The sequence below is a fragment of the Fukomys damarensis genome, unplaced genomic scaffold (genome assembly GCF_012274545.1).
Source record: "Fukomys damarensis isolate Sample0158 unplaced genomic scaffold, DMR_v1.0_HiC HiC_scaffold_118, whole genome shotgun sequence".
Classification (NCBI taxonomy): domain Eukaryota; kingdom Metazoa; phylum Chordata; class Mammalia; order Rodentia; family Bathyergidae; genus Fukomys; species Fukomys damarensis.
The window spans coordinates 505623-526807 of NW_022901030.1; the positions used below are offsets into that span (position 1 = coordinate 505623).

A 21185-nucleotide genomic window follows, 5' to 3' on the forward strand; every position below is an offset into this window, starting at 1 on the left:
CCGGTACCGTAACCCCTCAGAAGCCTGTAGGCATGAGACAGAGGCCTGAGCAGATCGACCAAAATAAGGCTGAGCCAGTATTCAAAGCCCTCACAAGTAAGAAAAGCCAAGAATAATTCTCTTCATCTTCTCGTTGTGAGTTCAGATGTCCACCGAGCAAGCATGTGCCAAAGCATGCATTCACCAAGGTCATTTTATAAAATTTTATTTTTAATATTGCCCATTAATTTTACAAAACTTTGGACGTTGATGATAGTTTCACAAAATAATTTTTGATCCTATGTATCTGTTGTCATAGTCTCCCTTTCATATACTGGTTATGATTTTAATGAGAATTTTTACTTGTTTCGTTTGTGTACAGATTTGATTTTCCTTTTTGATAATTTTGCCTCAAGTCATTCATTTATGTTTTCCCTACATAATAAGTTTCTTTAAATCTTTTTTTATTCATTAAGTTTATTGGTCCATTTTAGGTATACAATATGCTGACATTCATCATTGGGATCCTGTACCTTTACCTGATGTATCTTGGTTCTTCTTTTTTCCCCATCCCCCTGCCCTGCCTTCAACCTCTCCATGCCTCCCTATTTACAAAGACTCTGTTTTAATGTTTTTCTTTTCTCATATTCATTCCTGTCCCTTCTTTCCTTCCCTCTACTCCTCTCACTTCTTCTTCCCCTTTAGACCTTTTCTTCCTATTTCACATTATCTATTAGACATTTTGATCCTTATTTACACTTTCTGTTTCTCACACCAGAGAAACTATTTGGTATTTACAAATGTGTTTCCTATTTATTTCACTTCAATATATGGCCTCAATGTGTATCCATTTCGCTATAAATGACTCTAGTTTCTTGTTCTTTATGCTGCGGTAGTACTCCATTTCATTAAAAAAAACTTTATTCAGTCTTCAGTTGATGGGCAATTGGACTATTATGAAATTTTAACTGTATAAAATACAAATTACAAATATGCATTTTAACAACTTGTGATGCTTTCTATAACAAATGTTACTTTTTAAATCTTCAAATGCTCATTTAGTATTTGTTATTTGTAGAGTTTTTGCCAATAATGAAAATGTCGTGTATCTTTGTTTATAGTCAAGCTTCAGATTCTTGAATTTTCAGGACTTTCTTGATATTAATGTTAAAAAGTGAAGCAATTCAAAAAGTAACATTTTTTTATCTGAAAGTTTGAAGAATCAAACTTTCCATATGAGCAACGGAATTAATCACGTGGAGATGTTTCAAGGTGCCATGATTGGTGCCTGTATTTCCTGAGGTGGCGTTGGTGTGTTAAGCTCTTATCTTTTAAGAGCACCTAGCTGTATACTTCCAACTCGGGAGAATGCATCAAAATGTACAACTTGGATGAAACGACCTTGTCATTATGCATGTAACTGTTTACTTGTATGATTCCATAGCAGGATTTACGGTGCACAACTGCAGTACATGGGTGATGTAGGAACTCACAATATATTTTTCTCATTGAGTTTATTGGTACTTTTTAGATGTACACTACAGTTACATTCATCATTGGAATCTTGTACCTTGACACGATGTATCTTGGTTCTTACTTTCTCCCATTCCCCACCTTCCCTTTTCCTGCTCCACACTTCTCTATTTACAAAGACTTTGTTTCCACTTTGTCCCCTTTTTCCCTTACCCCTACCCTTGCCACTTTTCTTACTCTTCTAGAGCTTTTCTTCCTGTTTCACGTTATCAATTATACACTTTGAACCTTATTTATTTATAATTTTTATATTTTCTTCATTTAACTTTGATATTTCATATATACCTAGAAATCTGTCCATTTCTTCTGGGTTTTCCATTCATTAGAGTAGTTCTTGAAGTAGGTATTGATGATCCACTTGATTTCTGCTGGATCTGTATTGACTTCAACATTTTTAAGGAACTCATAATCTATTAAAAACTCTTATAATTTTGATGGTCAGTTATATCAGAGGGTCCTTTGTGGTTGCTAAGATATGTGTTGACTGATTCTAACTTTAATAATCTCAGATATTTTAATATCATAAAAATTCAGAATGTTGTGAGCATCTGAAGCTTCAGTGTTCTTACACACTATTTTCCATTGTAACTATTTATAGAGTATTTTAGTGTGCAGGTATTTTTAATCTCTTGACAAGATTGAATGAGTTGATTCCTTTTCATTTGTTTCCTCAGTATTTTGTGATTTCACTACAGCATAGCACATAGTCCTATAGCACATACATTGCTGTGATTTGATGCCTTTAACTCTTTGGGGAAGATACTCAGAAGAGGAATAGGTGAGTCAAATTAAATTCTCCTATTATCTTTTTGGGGAATCTCCACATTGATTTCCATAATCGTTGTACTAGCTTATATCCCACTACTCCTTGGGGGAAAGAACAGCATCAAGGTTAAAGAATTCACCTGCATGAAGATCTAGGGCCAACCCTGTCTGGACTGTGAGGGATGCCCTTGGACCTTCTCACAGCAGAGGTGAATGAAGCTATCAGGCAAGGCAATAAATTACATGGAAAAGGGGAAAAGTAAAAAATAAAAGAGCCAACAACAGGAAAATGTCATGACAAGTATAAGTCAATATATGTTAGTTATAACTCTCAATGTTAATGGCCTCAGTTGACCAATTAAAAGAAATAGACTGGTAGAATGGATCAAGAAGCAAGATCTGACAATATGCTGCATACAAGAAACTCACTTAATTAAAAAAGAAATTTATAGACTGAAAATCAAAGGATAGAAAGCAATACTTTATGCGACAGGAACCTGGAAAAAAACAGGGGTAGCTATATTATTAGCAGACAAAGTGAATTTTATAGCAAAACTAATTAAGAGAGATAAAGACAGTCACAAAAAGAAATCCATATTGGAAATCTACATTTAGATGAAATTTATATTTTATAGTTGTCACTCTGGCCAGTTGTATGTGTAATTCTAGCAACTGCCATGGCTTAAACTTACCTAAAACTCTATAAATAAAGGAGAGCTGAAGATGTGAAAAAAAAGACAGTCACTACATTCTTGTAATGAGAACAACCAAAGAGGAAGAAATGACAGTCATAAATATATATGCACCAAATACTAGTTCACCTAAATACATAAAATGAATATTAACAGACTTGAAAAATCAAATAAGCACTAATCTAGTAGTAGTAGAACTCAATACATCACTTTCACAAAATAATTAAGAATTCATATATATATATATTCCAAGGAATAGATGTGCTCCTGGACAAGTGCTATCTATCAAGACTAAATCCAGATGAAATAAAACAATTAAGGTATCAATAGTACGTAAAAAGACTGAGTCAGTAGTCAAAAACCTCATAAGAATGAAATATTCATGACCAGAGAGATAATATGGACAATGGTAACACTTGAAAATTTTGTTTATATCCACCCTCACTCTTTTCTTTCCTTAAATAAATAAGAAAAGAGTATTGTCAGGTACCAGGGCTTGAACTCAGGACTTTGCATTGCCAGGCAGGTGTGGTGCCATGGTCTACATTCCAGACCAAGGGAGGTTTTTAATAAGAGAGTTTTATATATTTCAGTTCTGCCCAGACTGGATTCTTCCTTGTGGTAGATGTGACTTCGAGTTTTCAACTCTGAGAATTCCCTCTGAGGTTGTGTCTGTGGACATCATGTTCTAGGTCACTTTTACTCTTCTGACCTCTCAGTGCACCGCCTACCCCCAGAATCCTGCTGAAGGTCTCATTGGGTTTAATTAAGGAAACATCTCCCATTGAGATAGAGCAATTGAATGATTCAATAATATGCAATATGATTCAAATACAGATAAGGTGTCCAAAGTCTTGGTCCTTATCCCTGGGAATGTGTGTCTATACTAATATTCATATAACTATTTTCTTAGCAGTAAAAAAACTATACTCAAGGCATGATAGAATAGGGTTTCAATTTTTCATTCTTTTAGCTTGTTCTGTATTCAACTACAGTATATGAAGTCAGGCCAATATATCTGCCCAGAAATTCAAATATTCTGAAGGCTAGTTCATTATTTTATTTTTTATAAATTTCAAATATATGTCTCAGCTATTCATGGTTCCTTTTCCAACAAAACTTACTTTTTTATACCTCAAAAAGTTTATTTAATTTGTTTGTTTAAGGACCAATTTTGCCAAAAATAAAGATCTGGGTCTCTGTTAAAGAGATTCGGAATTCTTGAGGTTACAGGGCATTGCTGATATTAGTCTAAAAATTGGCACCAATTTTAAAAGTAATCTTTTAAATGCCCGGGGAATCAACCTTCCTGCAAGCATGGCAAGAATTGGTCTCTGGGAACATTCCAAGGTGCCGCTATGATTCCTGAGTTATTTCATTTTCTGCATATGGAGAGACGTTGTTGGTGCATGAAGCTGTCATCAGTTAGGACCCAGGAGAAGCACCAGAATCCAGAAAGGGGAACAAATGACTCTGTCCTTTTACAGGTAATTCAGGAAGGTCATGTACTTGTATGATTCTAAAGGAGGATTTTCATTATGTACAGTGATGACAAAGGTACTTAGTCTTTAAAGTAGATATGTGGTACAGTCCTTCGTTATTGCTAAGATGTGTTTATATTGACTCCAACATTGAACGTGCCTCATATATGTCAAAATTATAAAAATGTAGCATACACACATGTGTAAATACCAAATAGTTTCTCTGGTGTGAATAAACTATTATAGGACATAAGATCCTAATTATATAAGGGACAATGTGAAACAGGAAGAGAGGGGCTAAAGGTGTAGAGAAAGTGGGAAAGGTAGGGGAAGGCTAATAAAGGAAAAGAAAAAAATAGGAGAAAATGAAAAAAATGGAAATGAAGTGTTTGTAAAGGGAGAGGGGTGAGGGTGAAGGGAGGGCAGGGACAAGGGGAAAAAATGAGAACCAAGACCTGTCATGTAAAGGTACAAGATCCCAATGAAGAATGTAACTGTACTGTATCCCTAAAATGTACCAATAAACTCAATGAGGGAAAACAAATGTAGCATAGAATTTCCTTCTCTAATAATCAGCACTCTTACAAACTAATTGCACATGTAACTATTAGGGAGATTTTTTGGTGAGCAGGTATTTGTCAATTTCCTGATAGTGTCAACAGAGCTGTCTTCTGAACTTTGTTTCCAATGTTAAAAATTAAAGTATGATCTGGAGTCTGTAGAAGTTAGAGTGGCTCTAGAGAACGTAGTGTAACATCACTTGAGTCAGCCAGCTCCTAGGTTAATTCAAAAGAAAGTTGTATCGAGTAAGAGGTGAACTCAAACTGACTCTGGATTTAGGTGATGGGGTGTGTGTAACAGAAGCAGAGAATTGCTTTTGGATGCTTGACAAATGTTGGGGGAAAACTTTATGTATTTTTATCATTTTATAGTCCGGTTCTTACTGTCACATACAGCTTCTATATGATTTGAGCCCTCTGAGATGTATGGCAATGTGTGTGATGACCCCGTTTGCTGTCTGTTTTGGTGAATGCTTCATGAGTACGTATCCATGGGGATGGGTAGAGAAATCTCACATTTGTTTTCTTTCCAGTTTCTGTTCCAATACACATTCCAGCAATGGCCTCTTGAAACCTAGATGATGAGGCAGACTTATTTCAGGAGAAGACAAGGCCATATTTGCACTTTAATCAAGGTTTCCATTGTCTTGTTCTGAAAGTCAAGCACCTGTAGGACAACTGACATAGTTCTTTGTAACTACAAAACACTGGTGAAAGAAATCAAAGGAACGCAAAACACAAAGTGTTTCACCACACTCGTGAAGATGACTCACTGTCATTAACGTGTCCTATCTCCTCTGATCCATCTGTAGAATCAAAAATATTCTAAACAACAACCAACTGATTATATTTTGTAGAAACTGAGGAGCAAATTCAAGAATTTGTATGAAAATACAGAAGAAGTAGAGTAGATAAAACAATTTTGAAATAGATCAAAGTTGAAGAACTCTTACCACTAGATTTCTATACATAGCATAACGTATACTATTACAGGAAATTTACAAGTAAATATATGAATAGATAGTAGATCCACACACTGGATGGGTGATTGGTATACAGAAGAGCAAAGAGATAAATACTAGCATTTTCAGAAGCAGTGTGGAGGTAATTGCAAATCCGCTTGCAAAGAATAAACGCTGATTGATACCTTAACACCACAAAAAAAGTTAATCCAGAAATGATTTGCAGATCTAATATTGAACCAAAAAGTATACATGGTCTAAAGGGGAACATCAGAGAAGACTTTTGTGAGTTTGGATCGTACAAAGATTTCTTATACATGGCAGAAATGATGGACAAAATAGGGAGTTATTAATTGTACTACATAAAAGCTGATATTTTATTGAGATGATACCTTTTTTCATTGTTTGTTGGACATCTTAGGTATCAATTACAGTTAAATTCATAATTGATATCTTGTACCTTTATATGATGTATCTTGGTTCTTATTTTTCCCCATTCCCCTCCACCCTTCCCTATTTTTAAAGACTTTGCTTCCATTTTTTTCTTTTTTGAGTGTATACTTTTTAGAGAATGAGAGAACAAATTACTGATGGGGCAAAATATGCACAAATCTTGAAGGTGATAGAGAATTTTTTCCAGTATGTATAAGAAATTTGACTATCAGTAGTAAGACCTCAATATAGAATGAGAAAAAGAATATACTTAAACAAAATATATAAAAGAAAATTAAGCACATGGAAAGATGCTCAATAATATCAGGCATTTAAAAATGAAAATTAAGACCATAAAAAGATATCACTGCACACCAATTCAGATGGCTGAAATTTAAAGGCCTCTAAGCTCTTACAAGGAGAGTAACAACCTAAAAATATCACTTTTACTAGTTGGAAAACAGTTTGACCATTTTCTACAGTAAGTCAAATATATACTTACCAAGAACCCGTGTTTTCTGTTCCTAGATATTTATCCATTTAATGAAAACTTAAGATTAAGCAAAAGCTTATGCATTCACATACATTTTATATTATCACGTTAGAACAAATGCATTCATAATTTCAAATATCTGCAATGAACCAACATATCTCTACTTGGAAAATGGATTAAAAGGGTTAAACAAAACATATGTCTGTGAAATTTAACACCATTCAGCAGTAAACATGAGTGATCTGCTAATATATGTAGGAATATCAGAGACATCAAATAAGAAAGACACCAGATTCAAAGGTCAGTATACTGTGCTGCTCATATTTATTTATGTGGCATTTTGGGAAAGGCAAAATTAGGAGGACACAAATGCTTTAGAGTTTTCTAGGACATATGGAAGGAGATAAATTGACTACAAATGTATAAGAAAATATTTTAGGGTGATAAACACTGAAAACATTTGACTGTGGTGGTTCCATGATGGTGGGTACTTGTCAGAACATGACAATTCCAACTAGGCTCCTTATGGCTTGCTGAAACAAAATATCAAACTGTAATAAATATTTTCAATCTGGTTTCCTCATCAACTGGATCTCATTAAAAAATGTTCGCTGATGATATTTTTAGCCAAAGAGAATATCACTTTTTACCCAGAAACTCTGACCTGAAAACACATAGTTTTTTTTCCCTCATTGAGTTTATTGGTACATTTTAGGTCTACAGTACAGTTACATTCATTATTGGGATTTTGTACCTTTACATGACAGGTCTTGGCTCTCATTTATTCCCCTTGTCTTTGCCCTCCCTTCACCCTCTCCTTGCCTCCCCATTTACAAACACTTTATTGCCATTTTTAAATTTTCTCATATTTTTTTTTCTTTTCCCTTATTACCTTTCCCCTACCCTTCCCACTTTTCCTACACCTTTCACATTGTCAATTAACACATAGCTTTTGAACCTGAAAAAGAAAAGCAATCCTATAATAAAGTTCATAATGAAGTTAACAAATCTGCTATGCTGATCAAATAATGCAAGTGACAAGTTCAAAACTTCTTCTAGTCCCAGAATTTAACTGAGAATTAGACATCTTCCTTTCTTATGAAAGTGGGCAATTTCCAAATTTCCAAAGATATCTTCTTTCTTATTTGAAAAGAAGGCAAACAATTTTTTACAAGTCCTATTTTAATCTAAACTGAGAAGAACAGCAAGTTAGAAGGTACACTGTGCTTAGGTTTGTCCTTATCTTCACTTGTAAAAGAACAAAGAGTGGGGCTTTTACCACATCTTCTACAACTTTACTACAATAGTTACGACATGAAGGAAAACTTGTTCTTCTTTAATGGTTTTGCATACATACAAAGGTATAGCCCTACACTATCTGGTGAGGTGACAGCATCATTAGTTATCAGCTTTTACTGCATGTTCCCTACATTATAATTTGTAACAGCTTCTCTGCATAGTTAAATTCTTACACCAGAGTTTTCCCATAGAATTGTGGATCTCTGAATTTCTCAAAGTGTATATTAAAGGATTTAACATAGGAGTAACCAGTGTATAAAAATGGCTATGAATTTATCAAAGGGAAAGGTGAAGACAGGTCTGACATACATGAAAATGCAGGGAACAAAAAAGAGGACAACCACAGTGATGTGGGAGCTGCAGGTAGAAAGGGCCTTGCACCTCCCTTTCTGACTGTGAGTCTTAAAGGAGTTGAGGATGATTCCATAGGAGATGAGGAGGAGGATAAAGATCACCATACAGTTGGCTCCACTGCTGGCCACCACAGTGAGGCCAATCAGGTAGGTGTCAGTGCAGGCAAGCTCCAGTAATGGGTACATGTCACAGAGAAAATGATCAATGATATTGGGGCCACAGAAGGAGAGACTATATGCAAATGCAAGTTGAGTCACAGAGTGTGAAAATCCTCCAGTCCAGGACACTACCAAAAAAAGGATGCAAACCCGTCTGTTCATGATGGTCAAATAGCGCAGAGGCTTACAGATGGCCACATAGTGGTCATAGGCCATCGCCACCAGAAGGAAGACCTCAACACCTGCAAACAGGTGCTCTGTAAAGATCTGGCCCATGCAGGCTGAGAAGGAAATAGTCTTTCTATCACTGAGCAGGTCTTTCAGCAACTTAGGTGAGAACACAGTGGAATAAAGAGCATCTAGCAGTGACAGATTGGCAAGGAAGAAGTACATTGGGGAGCCCAAGGAAGGGCTGGCAAGGACAGTCACCATGGTGAGCAGGTTGCCCAGCATTGTCACAATGTAGATGAGTAAAAACATGACAAATAATGCTGTTTGTGCACTGGGATCCTGAGTGAGGCCCAGAAGGACAAATTCTGTGACATTGTTCCTGTGTCCCATTCAGTCTTCTAGAAGGCTTGCTTCAGAGATGTGAGCTCAGGAGAACAGGACCTGCCAGGAAATAGTGACCAGGACCATGACACAGTCTGACACAGAGGAGTCTTCATCACCATGTACCCCACAGTGGTGAACACACAGTAAACGTTTAGTGATCATCCCTGGAGACCTTCTTCCAAATAGCCCGCTAGACCTGTTGCTAATTCTACTTCTCCCTGGATGATTTTGCTGGGGCTACCAATCAGAGATTCTTTTTCAGTGGATATTGGGAGATAGGAAAGGTGAAGGCATCATGGACATTCATACATTTCACACTTTGTTTCAAATATATTACTTCATGATACAGAAATCAGAAAGGACAAAGAGGAGAAACATTTTTGCTTTCAAGAAATGTATTCTTTAGCCATGGAAAGGAATACTAAATATATTCACTGACATTGATTCAGTCTTTCTCATTGATAGCTTTTGTAGGGAATAACATTACAAGATAATCTGCTCCACACTGAAAGTGATATCTGTTCTAGCAGACCCAGATCAGTACCATGATACTGCAGTATGTGGCTTCTCCCATGCAAAGACAAAAGAACTTTGAGTCTGTATAATCTCCCATTCAATACTAACAGCCCAACTGGGACCATACAAAAACAACTACAAAATTTCTCAGCATACTTCTCCTCATAGCGAAAATCTTTGTATGAGTATGATTTTTATCCTTTTTTGAGAGCTCTAATTCTTTCCATTTTATCCTTGCTGGTACTAATGCCCTCACACTATATACACTTTCCTGATTTTAGTAAATTTTTAAAATAATTGAACTGACCCAAGACTGTCATTGGCTTCTGCATTAACACTTAGTACTGCTGTTTTCCAGAACTCCTTGCTGAAACAGGTAGTGAGGGAGAATGAAAAGTAAACCTAAGAAGAGATACGGAGAACAGCAGGTGAGAATTTTGAATGTAATACTTAGGTATTGAGAGTGCTCTGAAATAGAAAATCACTACGTAGACTCCAAAAGCATAGTCTAATGAAGGGATAAATCTACATTCATGCTGTATGAGATGGCATAGATTTGAACTGTTTTTTTTTAATGCAATTACAAATACTGCAGTCTTCATATTGAAAACCAGGACTAGAGAATCTCAAGATCTGTCCAGTTCAACTATGAACAACACTATCAGTAGAGTCCTCAAGTCTTTTAGTCTGTTGAATCTTTCATTTTTTTCACATTTACATAATCAAATAAAAGTTTTCCAGCTCATCACTAGGTCCTGAAAAAAGCTACCCAGTGGCAAATGGGATATTACAGCTACAGTTAACAAATAATGCCTCTAGATTTCGCATTCAGCATGAACCTACACCGCATTGAAGACATCCTCAGAGAGAGAAAGCATAGCACAGTCATGAGTAATCTGTGTGTTGGAGAGGCAGCTCTTGTGTTGTAATCCCAGATTAATTCCTTTTCCATCTAGGTAACCCTCAGCTACTTATTAAATGTCCCCGTGTTTCTATTTCATCATTTTTAGCATGAGGATACTCAGAGCACCTACTCCTGCAGTCATTGCTACATGTGCAGTTTGCAGCTAACTGTGGAGTTCCAGGAAAATTTTAAATAACTAATACATATTTTAACTGTTATTGAGTGGTTCACTATAATCATTGTATAAGGGTTGATCAGCTGAATCTTTCAACTGAATAAGAATTATTGACATAGGACAGGAGATGAAGAATAGTATTGGTATACCTATCTCATTAACCATTTGGGGGTTTAAGATAAAATTGTATGTCTTGGGATTACACATTTTATTATATAACTACTAGCAATATTTATCTATGACCAATTGTATTTTGACTAGGAGGAAGCAGAAGGATTCCCTATGGGTGGCTGTGGTAGTAGAGCAAGACCTGCTGAAAAAGACCAATCTGTCTTTGAAGCCACCTGTAATGACTCTTCTGTGTGTATCATTCACAATACTTTTTGCAGCACATTCAAGAAATCTGCTTTTGTGGAAGCTTTATAGCAAAAGGGCATACCTGTTGAAGACCATAAGCATACAAAGTAGTCTATGTCCAATTTTCTTGTTTCACGCATTTCTGCAGTGCTTAGTGTCTTTATTCTCATTATCCATTCAGGGTTTCACTGCAGCTAATCTTCAGCTGGCCAGAATAAATGTTTGCATAATACAAAAAGTGGAGCAATTAAACTCCACTTCATATCATACAGCTTAAGTTATCACAAATTTGATACTATAAAATTGAAGAATAATATGATTATACTGTCAATATAAACCAGCAATTCTTTCAAAAATACAATTTTAAGAACATTTGATAAAACCTTTAATTGAAAAAGTACGCTGTCTTGTACTTTACAATACCAAGTGAGCATAGATGAGACTCTTCACTGATCATAGGTTTCTTGAAATATATACACTAGCATGTTTGCTGGGGTGATTTTGAAATTAATATGTAGAAGCCTATGTCAAGCTTACACATCATAATATACACTTGTTCCTTTACACTGTTAAAACTCATATTATGGCATACAATTTTAAAAGCTCTAATTCAAATATATCTAAAAATAATTATATTTCTGTGTTAACATGCCATAAAAATAATATCCCATAAACTAGAGTAATAAATCCAGTGTTTTCTTTGTCATACATGTAATATGCTTCAACTGTTATGTGGCAAAAAGAAAAATAAACACCTATATTAGTCTTCAACACTGCAACAAAATATATTTTGTACATGTTTGGTATAGTCTGCTTAATTTCTATATTTTTCAACTTGTTTAATTTACTTACTTCCTGTATCACTTTTAATGTATTAGTTGTATTTTACTATCACAGGAATATTGCATTAGTTTCCCCTCTTTTTATAAAAGGTCATCTGGGGTGTTGTCCGTGGTCCTGAACATCAGTGAGACTGCGAATACCTACTGTGCCTGTGTGCCTTTGCACAACACAAGATAATGCATAGCTGACTAATGAATCCAGAAATAGTATCAAATGACTACAGCAAACATATTTTCACAAGAAACTTCCTATTCTCTTTCTCCAAAGGAAAAGAAGCCAAGAAAATGCCTAAAATCTAAATACATTTAAAGATATGTGTTGTATATTTCCACCTGCAGGGTAAGTAGAGATGCTACTTTTGCACAGGTAGGTTAAAAAGTGATTTGTAAGTGGAAACTTTCTTGGCCAAATTCAATGCATGATATCACAAGTAAGCAAAAATTAGTTATATGTTTTTTTCCTTTTCAGTTAATTATGGTGAAGTAACCAAAAATGATTGTGCTTTCAAGAATTTTCAGTCACTAATAAGCCATGTACTTTTGCTTGGGCTTAATTTCTTCAAAAAGTGAATAAGAGAAGTTTCTCACAAGCAGAAGCAGAATTCTTCAGTCTTTCAGTCATCCAAGTTGCATCTTTTAAGGCCTCTTCCTTCCTAATTAAAAACATGTGCCTGTCCTTCCCGATCTCATCCCGGGAAATGGAGACCTTCTACCACCTCCAGGACTATGTGCAACCTGAAGACGTGCTCCAACTTGGCCTGAATTTGACTTGAAGGAAACCTCTGAGTCATTCCAACAGGAAACCAATTCTTCTGTTTACATGTGCAGGTCCACTCTGACTTGCATCATCACTACTTTTCACAGATTGGTTTGTTAGAATATTTGGCACAAGTTCAAGTGAAGTAATCTCTGCTGAACAGGTTTATTCCTGTGAGAAATCCCTCAAGGAACAACACTTGTGTCTTTCCAAGAAGAGTAGCTGATTACTAAGTGATATGGAAACCTCTAGTGTGAAAATTAAAAGTCGCACAATGCAATGATTGATGAGTTAGGAGCTGCACATTGTGACACAGTAAGTAAATCAAGTAATATCTAATCCAGCCTGAAGGAGGAAACAGTGCAACTTCCCTCACCAACCACACACTAGCAAAGATGCCCTTTGTCACTCACTGAGGATCTCTACCCATGGATTCTGAGGCTCAGAGGAAGGAGCTTGGAACTGGAAAATCCACTGTAGTTGTTCTAAGTTTTGAAAAGACAGATGACCATAGTTTCTCAGTTCTATTGGAATGGAAGCTTTTGATTAAGGCTTGAATCTTTGTCTGATGGACTATAATGGTCTTTCTTCTATAATTCAATCTATTAATTTCAATCATATTAATTTAATAACTACTTCTACAAGAATGAAAGTTTGCTTAAAAAGTATGAACAGTGCTTATGGTCTCCCAAGGTTACTTCATTGAGATTTAATAACACTATCCTGAACATCCAATGGATAACAGAGGAAATTAAAGAAGCTATTAGACAGTTTTTACAAATAAGTGAGAATGCCAGTACAACATACAGGAATCTATGGGACACAATGAAAGCAGTTCTATGAGGAAAATTCTTCTTTCATAAATTTACTGGTACATTTAAAGCAAACGATGCAGGTACATTTTTCATCAGGATCTTGTAACTTTACATGATATGTAATGGTTATTTTTCCCCATACCCCTGTCCTCCTTTTGTACTCTTCACCCTTCCCTATTTACAAAGACTTTGTTTCCATTTATTTTCTTTTTTCACATTTTTTCTTTTCCCTTATTTCTTTTCCCCTTCCCTTCCTACTTCCCACCAGCATTTGTTATTGGTGGATTTCTTCATAGCAGCCATTCTTTTTGGAGTAAGGTGAAACCTCAGTGTGGTTTTCATCTGACTCTCTCAAATAACCAGTGATGTTATACATTTTTTCATATATTTATTTTCTGCTTTTACTTCTTTGAGAAATGTCTCTTCATTTCAGATGCCCATTTTTATATCAGGTGTTTGTATTTGGGATTCTGAATTTCTTGCCTTGCCAGCTGGATTTACTCTATTGGGCCTCATGGAGTTGTGATCTTCATTGCCTTTTTCTAGGATATTATTTAGAATTTTCTGAAGTGCTGGTTTGTATTCATGAAGTTTCTCAGGTGTTCTTTGTCACTGAAGTATCTTATTTCCCCATCAATTTTGAAAGAGAGTTTTGCAGGATACATCAGTCTAGGTTGGAGGTTGTTTTCTTTCAGGGTTTGAAATACCTCACTCCAGACTGCTTGTAGTATTTTTTCGCTGTCGGGTCTCCAGGATTTGATTATTATGTCTACATGTAGATTTTTTAAAATCATGATTAGTGGAGTCCTATATGCCTCACTTTTCTGTATATTAAAATCTTTTGCTCTGTTTGGGAAGTTTTTTTTTTTTTTTTTTTTTTGGTACCGGGGATTGAACTTGGGTCCTCGCGCTTGCAAGGCAGGCCACCGATCTGCTGAGATAAATCCCTGGCCTTCCCTTACTATTTTTAAGAGATATTTTTCATAGTCATTCATCTCCATTCTGCCTTTTATAACTCCTGGATATCTGTTTGAACATGTTTCATGGATTTTATTTCTTTCCTATGTTGGGCGTTCATGGTTTCCTACTGTTTCCTATACTGGGCCTTCATGGCTTCTATCATGGTTCTGGACTCATCAGTTTTTTTGGTCTGTTTCTGTTCTATAGTCTCTAATCATGTCTTTCATTCTTCTCACCATCTCTTTAGTTATCTTGCAAGTTATTTTTGTTTTGAGTTTTTTCTAGAGTCTCATTCATCTGTGTTTTAGTTCCTGTGTTATCTGTTCATTTTTCCCAGGTGATTGTCAGACTTTTCCATCTTGTTTTCCTAAGAATTTGCCTTTGGTGAGCTGCAAGTCCATGTTTGTGCCTTACTTAATCATCTTCTAAATTCTATTTTTGTTGTTGGTACTGTCCTTGGTTTAATTCCTGGGTTGATACTTTGATCTTCCAGCTATGCTTGATCTTTATGTTTTGAGTATCTAATGACTCTGAGGCAATCTCATTTTCATTATACTAGGAAGGACAGCTGATTGGATCAATTACAACACTTTAGCCCATATAATACAATCAGCAACACAATAGCATCAACCAAAGCCTAGAAAACAACAATTTGTGGTAATTATTAATCTCTTAACTTTAACTGTGTGAATTAAATCAAAATCAAGGACTAGCCCAAAACATGTGAATAAACTCTTCAACATAGCAACTTTACCTTTCAGAATGGGGGCTTAGAAGTTTGGGAGAGAGGGGTAGGTAGGTAGAAGGATAGGGGAATGTTAGAAGTGAGGCCAGAGGACACAGGAAGATTATGCATACTCTAGGAAACTGTTTAAGACAAGAGGAAAATATAGAATTCAAGAACAAAGACAAGAATAGAGCAACACAGCAGCAACAGGGAAGCTAAAGACTGTACTCACTTTCCTTTGAAATGAATGGAAATCAAGAGAGGGAAAAAGAAAGAAGAAAAGAAAATGAAAAAAGAAATTCAAATTAGGGCTGGAAGAGGAACAGAAAAGGAGATGAAGAACAAAGCCGGAGAATGAGAGAGTGAGTGAGGGAAAGAGAAGAGATAAAAAGAAAAAGAAATAAAAAATGAAAAAATTGAAAAGAGCAGAAAAAAATTAAATAAGAGGATAAAAAACTTTTCAAAATAGAAAATAAAATCGAAGGGCTCCTCCAGGGTATGCCTCTGCTGTCACTATAGACACCTGAGCAGCAGTGTGCAGATCGAAGTCAGTTAGCCTCAGCAAGCCAGCAGCAGACCCCTGAGATTCAGGCTGATTTCTGGCTAAAAGGTCCAAATTGAGTTCCCCAACCTCCTGCAGGGTTGAACTCTGCAAGGTTCTACTGCAAGTTTCCTGAAGATATTCCAGGATGGGAAGTGGTGATCCCTCTAACTTAACAGCCATTGTGGTTTGGTGTGCCTTTATTGCAGAGATTCTCCTCACTTTTTGAGTGGGCTTCAATTTTCAAGGAGCCCAAGAGAGGTCCTCTTTCGGTTGTTCACTTCTGCTCTACCTTCCGGAGGTCAGGACGATGGCCTTTGTGACACCTCTATGCCTCTATGGTGTGGATCCGGGTACTGGCACAGCCAGGAGGCCAGAGCTGGGGGTGATGCTGCTGCTCTGCTCCATGCATCTCAGCCCCTCACCCATCTTCTTGTTGTTAGGAGGCCGGGGAGGGCCAGCAAGTCAGCTCCTCATGGCTCAGCTACTTACCCATCTGCTCATCGCTAGAAGGCCAGGGTGATATTCAGGTTTAGAGTCTGTCTTATTTCACTTAACGTGATGGTTTTCAGTTCCATCCAATTTCCAGCAAATAATGTTATTTTATTCTTTTTGCAGATTAAAAATACTCTGCTGTACAGCTACACATTTCTTTATCCATTCATTATATAGCTGTGACACTTGCAACCTAGGATGCTCCCATATCTTAGTCATTGTCAATTGTGCTGCAAAAACATGGGTATGCTGGAGAAATAAAATGCACAATCAACTGTAGTTCAGTAAAATTTAGATGAATCAAGCTGAGTTTGAATCCCTTAAACTATTATTGTAATATTTACTAAGCCTACTTCAATAGTAAGCCATTTTGTAACTGTCACAAGAAAGCCAGCTTGTTTACAAAGGATATTCATCTTGACCAACTGCTAAGTTGATTTCTATTCCCTCAGGATAAAGGAATTATAGAAACTTTCTCTCAGTGTTTCAAGTTTTCATTTATTGCTTTTAGAATTATTCCATATTTTTGAGAGAAGAGACTCAAAATGGACTTGCAGGGCTTCAGAGTTAGGATGTCTTGGCTGGGGTGTGAATCAGTGAGGATTCTGTGGCTGATTCATGCTTGTTTGAATATCTTTTGCCTTCACTAAATATTTCAATCCATTGCTTATTAATCATTACACTTTTGAATCTTTTCACATTAGAGGTTTTCATATCACTTGCCAGTCAGCTACTCTCTCTTGGCAAAACCCAAGTCTTTATCCTCCTAGGATTATCACAGGAAGAAACCTGTTCAGGAGATGACTGCGCTTGAATCTGTTCCAAATATTCTAATAAATGCATCTATTAAAATAATGATGATGCAAAACCATTATCGACAGTATCTGCCTGTGTCTATGGAATAATTGCTCTCCCGTTAGAATGACACAGGAGGTTTCCCAAAACTCAAATTCTGTCCCATCTGGAGCATGTATTCATGTATTCTGCTGATATCAGGTCCTGGAGGTGTGGTGAATCCTTCTTACATCATTGTTGCTTTTAGAAGTCAATGGGATAGCTCAATTTCTTAGGATAAATTTGGGAAATAAATGGACATGTATTTAATGGGGAAGAAATAGAGCCTTAGAAAATGTCTCTAGAATGATGACCAAAGAGTTCTGCTTCTGCTTGGGAGAAAGAAAACTTACATAATGACATTTCAAAAAAATGGAATTCCAGCCTTTTCCTTGTTGGGTACAAGGCTTATCCGTCAGGCATAAGAATGCCACTGGAAACTCTGAAAGCAAAGTCCTATTTTTGTCATTTTACCTTAAATGGTTGTAAGTTAAAAAAATTCACAGAATCAATTTTTGTGTTGTGAATTTTCTTTTGTTTATGTGGCCATGAAATAGTGCATTTATCCATGGAAATTTCAACTAATTAGGTCAATTTTTCATATAGCTGAGCACATAGAAGTTTTCTTTTCCTATTAAGATGTTTTCCCAGCAGGTGAAAATTTTAAATTACCTTGTACTATAAATGTTAACACATTGGAATATGTTTGTGTGTCTGTAAATCTCATGAAGTTGTGGGTCAGTTTTTGCTTTGTTATGTACAGAATTAATAGTTGTGTGAATGAAAAATATCATAAGTCTCCTAGTAAAGATTTATTTTTTAATATTTGAGAACATTCTATATAACTAATTTTAGTGTTGTTGAAGGTTGTAGTTATTCTACCCAACAATGGGTGTGACTCGGTTAATTTGTCCTGATTAGATCAAATTTACATAGTCATGCAAGCATAGAATATTTTTTTCTAAGAAAAGAATATTGAGAATATGAGAACGTTCAATGACTTTTATATACTAAATGTTGTTATTAAATATCTTTATAGTTTAGGCATCTCTTTTCTACAATTTAAGATTTCTCTGAGAGACTGAGGTCATGAGAAGACTATTTTGAAGTATGGGAATTGTAACCAGGTGGAACTATTTCTAGATTTACTGATTGGCCTTCCATTTTCATGTGTTTTATGATCACAGGGAGCTACCTGAGACATTGGCCATTATCCTCAGTGAAACAAACTTTGATTTTCCAGACATAAGGAAGAGATGCAAAAGGTGGGATCAGAAAACAGCTGATAGTGGATGCCAGCTGAAAAAGCCTGTGACGTACTGAAGGGCACCAATGCCTTATACTCTCAGGGGGGTTTTCTGACTTGGGCTAACAAAGCCAGCAAAACACAGATATTAATCAGAGCAGGCAAAGTATATTTGTTTTAGTATTATACTTGATAAGTTGTTACTTTACTTTTTGTCAAATGACAAGTGATAGATATTACATGTACAACAATTAAACTACCCTAGTTTATAGGATATTATACGCTGCATAATTTGCTAAGAAAGAAGTATAATTTCTTTTAGGTCTGTATTGGTATTAGAAAATATAAAATTACATATCTTACCAAATATGCTAGAAAATAATGGAATAAATCTCTAGTATTCTCTGATTGTGTATGTAGGTTTGTATGAGTGAATCATAAAATTCTTCTACCAAACATGTGAGTACTTATACATAGAGACTTAAATGCTTTAGTAAATCACTCACCTGTTATTTAGTTTTATAAAATTGTTATTATAAAGTACCCTATAGAGCATTCTTGCTACTATGATGTTATATTTTGACCAAAAAAAGAAACATTTAAGAACGTGTGATGATTTTTTTTTCTAGAAAAAATTTGAAAAGTTTAACTTGAGAGCTGAATTATATAGTGTCTTTCACATTTTTTCATGACATGCAGTATAGATTAGAACATGCTTTTTGTACCTTACTTTCAACACATAGGTAATGAAAGAGACAAATCACTTTATTCTGTTCATTTAAAAATGCTAGCTAAGGAGAGTGACCATTTCAGAGAGTAAGTTTTGAAATCAAGGCCATGGGACATACTATTGTACAGTCCAACAGGCATGGCTTCTTGGCCCACAGCTTCTGCAGTGGCTTCTCTCCCGAATCAGGCTGTGAAGGAGACTGAAGTCTCCTCACAGCTGGCTTCAGAGACATCTCAGACTCCTCCTGCACACGTCTTCCTTCATTACCTCACCCATGTGCGTGGATTTTCTTGCTTCCTGCTACAATGCATCCAGGTAAGCAGTGCTAGTCCTCATATATATAATAAAGTAGTAAACTCCTAAGACATACAATTTTAATCTATGCCCCCAAAATGGTAAGGTATAAGTACACTGTTTTTTTGAGTCCTGGACTATGCCTACTATTTTGATTAAATTTTCAAGGATTGATGCTTACAGTGAAACAGTGAAAAAGCAGTAATAACAGTTAAATTCTTAGATTTTATCAGATGCCATTTGGTGTCCTAGACACATTACATACAATAAAAGCAACCTTCAAACATAGACGCTGCATCCCCATGCTAGAATGATGAAATGGACACACAGGGACATTTATTAACCTGCCCGGTGTAACCCAGACAGTGGGGAACTAAGCTGGAATCGCAACACCAGCACTACAGCCTGGTGGCCACACTGCCCAAGATGGTACCTCACTCCCCGAGGATTCCTGGGTCCTGCTTAGGTAGACACTGGATAGAAAACAGGGTCATTATTTGGTCCCTGTCGAGGTTCCATCTCGTTTACTGCAGGCTGGCATTTTAGAAGTAACAGAAACAAGCTTAAAAACTGCTATTTGCTCATACAATATGGAAGATAGTAAAATATATACAGAATAAGAAGTCATAGACCTGTGCAAAGAGTGTTGTGAATAGTTGCAGTGTAGAGGGTTCTGATCTCTTCTAATTCAATTCCTTTATTTCACAGTGTGCTGCAAAATATCTGTGGTTATGTTTAGAAAATCACCCAAACCTATATCTTTTCATGCTGAGTAAGGATGGAATTCTACCTCAAGGAGACTGCTTTTTGGAATCTGCACACCAAATTCTATTTTTAAGCATCCTCAGAACATAGGGAGTCTTATATGCAACACTATGTCACACTATTCTCTACCCCTGGTTTTATTTTCTAGTTTTCTCCTTTCTTAGTATCTAGCTTACTCTAAGAGTCCTGAAAATTAAATACAGTACCAGGTGTAAATAAATTGATTGTTCATAGGCATGAATTAGTTCAGTTCAATTAAAAATATTTGCTGAAAATCAGGATAAATAAACAAATTTTCTAGGAACTTTGTATAGGCAAAAGATACTAAAAAAGTCTGAACACTCTTTGATGCATGAAAGACTGATGATCTAGTGTGGTAGGGTGCAACAGTTCTCAGCTGAATGTCCCAGAAAAGGAGTTGTCTTGAGCGTAGTACAGATCATATGGTAACCTTATCCCATGCAAATATCGTGAACTAAAGTCACCGAGTCACTAGCTCACGTATCTAGAATTCATTATCGGCACTAGAGAGAACATTGCTTGGCATCAGGAAGACTTTCCCTGTGCAGCACTGCTGAATTCTGTGTCAAGATATAACACATCTAGGAGAAGGAGTTATTAAGTCTGTGAATGTTGATTGGGCTTTTATTGTTCTTCTCTATAGACTTTCATCCACCACAGAGATAGAACCAATAACAGCAGGACTTCCCCACAAAAATCATTTGAGGAGAGGTAGAATAACCAAGAAAAAGTTTATTGTGCTTCTTAAAATAAAAAAATGAAAACTATTAATGAAATGTTTGCTGTGTGTTTGCCAGTGAGAACACATAACGACAAAGATGCACTCCATGACAGAATGGACTCATGGTCCTGGTCACAGTGTCCTGCTCTCCTGAGCTCTCATCTCTAAAGCAAGCCTTCTGGAAGACTGAATGGGACACAGGAACAATGTCACAGAATTTGT

General features: G+C 36.1%; 2 protein-coding genes across 2 annotated transcripts in view; one reads left to right on the forward strand and one right to left on the reverse strand.

Moving 5' to 3' along the window:
• Positions 1–8429: 8429 nt before the first annotated feature.
• LOC104861326 (olfactory receptor 4A8-like) lies at positions 8430–9269 on the reverse strand. The gene has a single exon (XM_019207300.1). The coding sequence runs from the start codon at positions 9267–9269 to the stop codon at positions 8430–8432; it is 840 nt and encodes a 279-aa protein (XP_019062845.1).
• A 6898-nt stretch (positions 9270–16167) lies between these two features.
• Positions 16168–21185, forward strand: part of LOC104861325 (olfactory receptor 4A15) — a 6632-nt gene continuing 1614 nt past the window's right edge. The window contains exon 1 of the mRNA XM_019207297.2: positions 16168–16291. Within this exon, the coding sequence (XP_019062842.2) occupies positions 16168–16291 (124 nt within the window). The remainder of the gene's footprint in view (positions 16292–21185) is intronic.